General features: G+C 43.8%; 1 protein-coding gene across 1 annotated transcript in view; it reads right to left on the bottom strand.

The window, feature by feature from the left end:
* Positions 1 to 401: 401 nt before the first annotated feature.
* Positions 402 to 7,185, bottom strand: part of necab3 (N-terminal EF-hand calcium binding protein 3) — a 28,393-nt gene continuing 21,609 nt past the window's right edge. Inside the window, exons 7-13 of the mRNA XM_048255959.1 lie at positions 7,012 to 7,139; positions 6,715 to 6,794; positions 6,166 to 6,219; positions 5,406 to 5,518; positions 4,585 to 4,662; positions 2,105 to 2,196; positions 402 to 1,488 (exon numbers count right to left, since the gene is read on the bottom strand). Coding sequence (XP_048111916.1) covers positions 1,460 to 1,488; positions 2,105 to 2,196; positions 4,585 to 4,662; positions 5,406 to 5,518; positions 6,166 to 6,219; positions 6,715 to 6,794; positions 7,012 to 7,139 — 574 coding nt within the window. The 3' untranslated portion in view covers positions 402 to 1,459. The remainder of the gene's footprint in view (positions 1,489 to 2,104; positions 2,197 to 4,584; positions 4,663 to 5,405; positions 5,519 to 6,165; positions 6,220 to 6,714; positions 6,795 to 7,011; positions 7,140 to 7,185) is intronic.

The raw sequence follows: 7,185 nt of genomic DNA, 5'->3' as shown, positions 1-7,185 counted from the left end.
GAATGGTTTTATATATCTGTTTAATCATGCACATATCCAAATCCAGCTTAAATGAATGTATCCTAGTGTCTGAACCCCTGTGTGGATCGCAGATTTCAATAGTGAGATCTCCAATGCGAAGGAAAAAAGGAAGAAAATCTTTCTCATTATCTTCTATTTGAAGTAATGAAATAATGAACAGAAATTTAGCAGTTGCCTGAGCTCCGATGTGTCTAGAAGTTTCTCTCTCCAGATTTAACTGTGAATACATTCACTAAACATGACCGAAGCTTCTTTTTTTCTTGCCAAGGTCTAGGGTTCCGAAAAGCTACTTGCAAGTGCAAGTGTTGAAAATGATTTACATTTGTGGTGCAAAGGCAAGGCCATAACAATACACACAAAGACTACAAAGACACTTTTCCTTTGAACTATTTCAGGTTCATTTTTATTTATTTTTTTCCTTCTCCAAAAAGGCGGAGAATATTTCTACATTTTGAGGCAATGAGAGAGGATCGAGAGCCAAGCTGTCATTGCCAAGATTAAAGAGACGCTAATTAAACTTTAATCACCCCGAATATCGACGACACGTCAACACTGTACGCAAACAAACCTCTCCCCTTTATTTCTATCCATACATGAGTAGGTACAATGGATGCCATGAACCACAAAAATACATAAACTTTTTTTGTCATCAAATTCAAAAACACAGTGACAGTCATGTTTACAAGAAAATCAACAGCATCAGGCAGGATGGCTATCCAAGGTATTAAGCATCAGTAAGATCCAAATTATACCAGAATGACAAAACAATGGGTGAGGCTGTCAAGGTCCTAAGTTGGACACCAAATGAATGCTCCTTGCTAAGGTCTAGTCTATCCACAACATCACATTTCTTTGTCTTATGTCTAGGAACAATCTCCTGAAGCATGATGGAAAGCTAAGTTGGCATGCATTTTAAAAGACACAGCTATATATATTTTTTAAACCTCTGGCTATCTTGAGAAGTAAATATCAAATGTTGGTTATGATCTCACACTGTGTCTTTAATGTGTATTTTTTATGCTTGTTTATATGATATTCCACTCTCCCTGGTCTTAGTTCACAGCATGTTTTCTAATCAGAGAGTATAGTCTTGGTTTTGAAGCCACAGAAAAGCTTCAAAGCCTTTTTTTTGCCACTGGCATATGCAAGAAACTGAAGGACTGATTTTCTATACATGCAATAGAGGAAAGACGAATTACATGCCTGTTCATAGCACATTTCCTTCCCATGCAGGGGGAAAACTAGCAAATATTAAAATGACACGTGTGATGCAGTCAGGAAATAAAGAGCCTTGGAAATGTGCGATGGAATTACAGCCCATTAGCTGCTAACAAACACGCGGTGGATTCTTTGACAGGTTCTCATTGTGGGCGCTTGTTTTTTTTCGTGTCGAGAGAGGGGGTAGCTGTGGATGCTGTGGACTTGTTAATCGTTGCTGTTAGTGGTTACCCATGATCCACCAGGAGGCTGGAGAGAAGAAGACAGAGTGAAGAGGGGTGGAGAGAGAGAGAGAGAAAGAGAGAGAGATAAAAAAGAGAGAGATGAAGAGAGCAAGTGTGAGATAAAAGAGGTGAGGAAGAGATCAAGGATGAGATACAGCAAGAGTGGAAGAAAGAGTGAAAAAGAGATAAAATGGAGGAAGAGAGAGAAAGAGGGAATGAGAGAGATAAAATGAAGGAAGAGAGAGGAAGAGAGAGAAAGAGAAGGAAAGAGAGTGCAAGAGAGTGAACATGAAACAGGAGAAGTCTTTAATTGCCCCAGTGGGCAGTACTGGATGTGTTTCCCACCTCATGTTGCAGAGCTGATTTAAGCTATCGTGTCTGGACACACGAGGCAGTGGCCGCTCAGGGACTAAACAACTCCTCTGCATTTTAAAGCAGGAGGCGTAGAGGGCCCGGCCATTTCATAAACAAACAAATTAACATGTGCCAACTCAATTCTGAACAACAACTACACATACTGCAATGTGCATTCAAAGGGCAGGTAGTGAACTTAAAAAGGCATATTTTCACAAACACGCACACTGGACACACATACACACACACACACACACACACACACACACACACACACAAATACCTACCTGGCATCAGCATGGTAGAGACAGCCTCTGGGTCATCCAGCATGTCTATGACGCAGCGCTGGAAAGTCTTGCTGGGCTCAGATTGTAAGTAACTGTATGGAGACATCCGAAACGCAGAGCTAAGGTTCAACACATCCTCAACACCACATCAACCTGAACACCTCATAATGCATTTACTAGAGTTGAAATGCAGTGTTGACATGAATACGATTAACACTTCTTTTCCCAATCACCCTTTTCATGGCCCCCAGTCTACATGAATATGGATACCAAACATGTTCACTTGAAAATCACAGTGGATTGCACTGGTGAGATGGATAGATGGCAAGAGAGAGACGAGAAGAGAGAAGGAAAGAGAGGAGGATAGAGAGGAAGAGAGAGACGAGAAGAGAGAAGGGAAGAGAGGACGAGAGAGAGGAAGAAAGAGACGAGAAGAGAGAAGGAAAGAGAGGAGGATAGAGAGGAAGAGAGAGACGAGAAGAGAGAAGGAAAGAGAGACAAGAGAGAAGGGAAGAGAGGAGGATAGAGAGGAAGAAAGAGACGAGAAGAGAGAAGGAAAGAGAGGAGGATAGAGAGGAAGAAAGAGACGAGAAGAGAGAAGGAAAGAGAGACAAAGAGAGAAGGAAAGAGAGGAGGATAGAGAGGAAGAAAGAGACGAGAAGAGAGAAGGAAAGAGAGGAGGATAGAGAGGAAGAAAGAGACGAGAAGAGAGAAGGAAAGAGAGGAGGATAGAGAGGAAGAGAGACGAGAAGAGAGAAGGAAAGAGAGACAAGAGAGAAGGAAAGAGAGGAGGATAGAGAGGAAGAGAGAGACGAGAAGAGAGAAGGAAAGAGAGGAGGATAGAGAGGAAGAAAGAGACGAGAAGAGAGAAGGAAAGAGACAAGAGAGAAGGAAAGAGAGGAGGATAGAGAGGAAGAAAGAGACGAGAAGAGAGAAGGAAAGAGAGACAAGAGAGAAGGAAAGAGAGGAGGATAGAGAGGAAGAGAGAGACGAGAAGAGAGAAGGAAAGAGAGGAGGAAAGAGAGGAGGATAGAGAGGAAGAAAGAGACGAGAAGAGAGAAGGAAAGAGAGGAGGATAGAGAGGAAGAGAGAGACGAGAAGAGAGAAGGAAAGAGAGACAAGAGAGAAGGAAAGAGAGGAGGATAGAGAGGAAGAAAGAGACGAGAAGAGAGAAGGAAAGAGAGACAAGAGAGAAGGAAAGAGAGGAGGATAGAGAGGAAGAGAGAGACGAGAAGAGAGAAGGAAAGAGAGGAGGATAGAGAGGAAGAAAGAGACGAGAAGAGAGAAGGAAAGAGAGGAGGATAGAGAGGAAGAAAGAGACGAGAAGAGAGAAGGAAAGAGAGACAAGAGAGAAGGAAGAGAGGAGGAAAGAGAGGAGGATAGAGAGGAAGAGAGAGACGAGAAGAGAGAAGGAAAGAGAGGAGGATAGAGAGGAAGAGAGAGACGAGAAGAGAGAAGGAAAGAGAGACAAGAGAGAAGGAAAGAGAGGAGGATAGAGAGGAAGAAAGAGACGAGAAGAGAGAAGGAAAGAGAGACAAGAGAGAAGGAAAGAGAGGAGGATAGAGAGGAAGAGAGAGACGAGAAGAGAGAAGGAAAGAGAGGAGGATAGAGAGGAAGAAAGAGACGAGAAGAGAGAAGGAAAGAGAGGAGGATAGAGAGGAAGAAAGAGACGAGAAGAGAGAAGGAAAGAGAGGAGGATAGAGAGGAAGAGAGACGAGAAGAGAGAAGGAAAGAGAGGAGGATAGAGAGGAAGAGAGAGACGAGAAGAGAGAAGGAAAGAGAGGAGGATAGAGAGGAAGAGAGAGACGAGAAGAGAGAAGGAAAGAGAGACAAGAGAGAAGGAAAGAGAGGATAGAGAGGAAGAAAGAGACGAGAAGAGAGAAGGAAAGAGAGACAAGAGAGAAGGAAAGAGAGGGAGGATAGAGAGGAAGAAAGAGAGAGACGAGAAGAGAGAAGGAAAGAGAGGAGGATAGAGAGGAAGAAAAGAGACGAAGAAGAAGAAGGAAAGAGAGGAGGATAGAGAGGAAGAAAGAGACGAAGAGAGAAGGAAAGAGAGACAAGAGAGAAGGAAAGAGAGGAGGATAGAGAGGAAGAGAGAGACGAGAAGAGAGAAGGAAAGAGAGGAGGATAGAGAGGAAGAGAGAGAGAAGCTGTGAACACACAAGGGATCAAGAAATGAGATCAACCATCTGCTCAATACACTTTTCAACTTGGGGTGGAGCAGACCCTCTGATGATGCTCACACACACACACACACACATGCACACACACACATGCGCACGCACACACACACAGTTTGCACAGACAAGCAACTTTTCACTGGCATGGACAGACTGATATTGAAGCCATATAAAATCTTTCTCATTAAATACAATCAAATAATCCGCAACCACATATCTAGTCACACACACACACACACACGCACGTATACACACACACGCACACACACGCACACACACGCACACACACAGCATATCTACCTCATCCAGGAGATGCGATCCTGCCAGAACTCATACATTATGTAGCAGGATTTCTCTGGAAGCTTCTGGATGGACACACTAGAGGGAGAAGAGAGAGGGATGACAGAGAGAGAGGGATGACAGAGAGAGAGATGGAGACTGAGGAGTAACGGACACACTCCTCATCAACCTTAGCAGCACGAGGACGAGACTCTTATTAAAAAGTGTCCATTCAAGGCAAAAGACTAGCGCTGAATGTGTCCTTAGGGAGGCTGTGTTTACTGGTTCCTGACTTCTGATCTGGGAGATACAAACAGTGATGACCTATACTGCTGTTTGGGGATCAGCGGATGCTGATGTGCTTGCCTGATTTGGGTCTGACACGGAGGTGAGTGTGTGGTGTTTTGTGTGCTGTCACTGCACAGTAATCTGGGCTTCATGGCAGAGTTAAGTGAGTTAAATGCCCATTGGAGGTGCATCATGAGTGTGGGTCAGTAAAAATGTACAAATCACTAATCCGTAACCACGATCACAGCTAATTCTTGCTCTTTTGAGAACTAATGTTTTTGTGTTTTGTGTTTTTTTTTGCTGAAATAAAAAGTATGTGCTTGTTTTTTTATAACTCTATACCACTCTGTCTGCTTCTATGGGTAGTAGATTGGCATTGACATCGGATGGCAAAGCATGTTGCAGGTGGACCAAAGATATAGAGTGCAATTCTCTCTATTCTTGCTGATCACACCTCATTCACATGCATGCCCCTAACTGTGTGTCCATTCATCCATCCATCTGTCCTTCCCTCCATCCGTTCATCGGTGCGTGGGGTGGGAGTAAACACTCACTGCAGGTTGTCGTTCTGGTTGGTTGTGGAGTCGGCGTAGCTTTTCAGCGCCTTCTGGAACTCCTCTAAATCTCCCTCTGCCACCGTCATCTGTCTCTGCACCAGCAGAATGTTCTGTTGCCATAGGGAAACGACGAGATGGAGAGACCGGCAGATGGACAGGGAGAGAGAGAGAGAGAGAAAGAGAGAAAGAGAAAGAGAGAGAGAGACTTGAAGGTGGCACACAACAGGAAGCCGCGGAGGCTGGTGCAGTGTGGAAAAAAGGAAAGCCATGTGGATTTGCCACATCACACTGCGTGCCATCACATTCCATCCAATGTCTACAGACTCGTCAAATAGACAGATTAATAAGATGCCAAAAGAGGGCATAGGAACAACAGAGGAGTTGCAGAGCATAAACAAATATTTGCAATGTATTGGCCCCCTGGTAAAGTTGGGTAAAAAGAGATATGAAAAAATCATCTCTTGGCCATTTATCTTAGTCTTACGAGGAAAAATCCAACTTTAAAGGGAACCACATTTATTCTGAGACAAAACAATAGCTCATAAATAAGGTACTTTTTTTAAAATCAAAAACACATAGACTATTTGAACACAGCTAATGGCACGCTGTGCATTGCGTGAATACGCGCCTAGAGCAGACGCCTGAGAGCAAATGGCAGGTTGTTCAGTGTGTGAGCTGTGTGGTAATGTGCACAGTCCAGCACGGGCTAATGAGCGTGCCCAAGAGCCGGGCACATCTGGTAGCAGGCTGTACTCACAGAGTTGTACGTGCTGGCCAGAGGGTCCTCTTTCAGCGGCTCCAGCTTGGGACTCTGCAAGATGAGAATGAAAAAGAAGTTTTGGATTTAATATAGACCCTTTCAACCATAAAAACAAAAACAATGCTTGAAAGTTCTATTTGGTTCCCAATCGACTTCCTCTGCATTAAGATAACATATGGAATGTTAAAACGGAAGCCTTGTGGGGCTAACTATGATGCTGATAATGGAACTCTCTTGAAAGGGTCTAAAGTTATTACACAATACCAACTACTGCAAGAGGGAGACTAATCAGTTAAATGCATGGGGCAACCAAACAGTGGTAGACTACAGTCAAGAGAGTATAAAGAAAAGCTAAGACAGACATGTACAAGGATTAAACAGGAAAGGAACAAAGACTCAAGATACTGTGCTACTGTGAAGACTATGAGTTAGGTATAGGAACCTAAGTGCAGCTTTACAGCTGTGCTATTTAATGTGTTTTGGGCACAGTGGCCTTTGTGTTGTGTCAACATCAGCAGATACATGAGCATAGCATAAAGATCCTACCTGGCACTCAAGCTTATCAATGAGGTGCTGCAGCCGGTTGATCTGGGAGCACCAGTGATCATCTGTGTCCACTGTCACTCCTGATGGAAAATAACACACACACACACACAAAATATAGCATTATACACACATACACACAGATAACCCATCATTACAAACACACACACACTCACTCATTATATTAGATTCCTGCTCTCATATATGCCAACATGAGCTCATTTTGCAATGTGTGTGTGTGTGTGTGTGTGTGTGTGTGTGTGTGTGTGTGTGTGTGTGTGTGTGTGTGTGTGTTGGTACCTGTAGTGAGGATGCCTGAGTAGGGGTCTGTGGGAGACAGGCAAAGGTTCTTCTGGATCCTGCGTCCACATCTCCTGTTGTTGTGGTTCTTCTGCACAGACAGGAGCTCCGGGATCTTTACTTCATTACTGTGGCAGAGACAGACAGACAGACACACACACACACACAGACAGA

The sequence above is a fragment of the Alosa alosa genome, chromosome 10, assembly GCF_017589495.1.
Source record: "Alosa alosa isolate M-15738 ecotype Scorff River chromosome 10, AALO_Geno_1.1, whole genome shotgun sequence".
Taxonomy (NCBI): Eukaryota; Metazoa; Chordata; class Actinopteri; order Clupeiformes; family Clupeidae; genus Alosa; species Alosa alosa.
The sequence above is the reverse complement of the archived record's forward strand: the minus strand, read 5'-3'. Positions and strand labels throughout refer to the sequence as shown.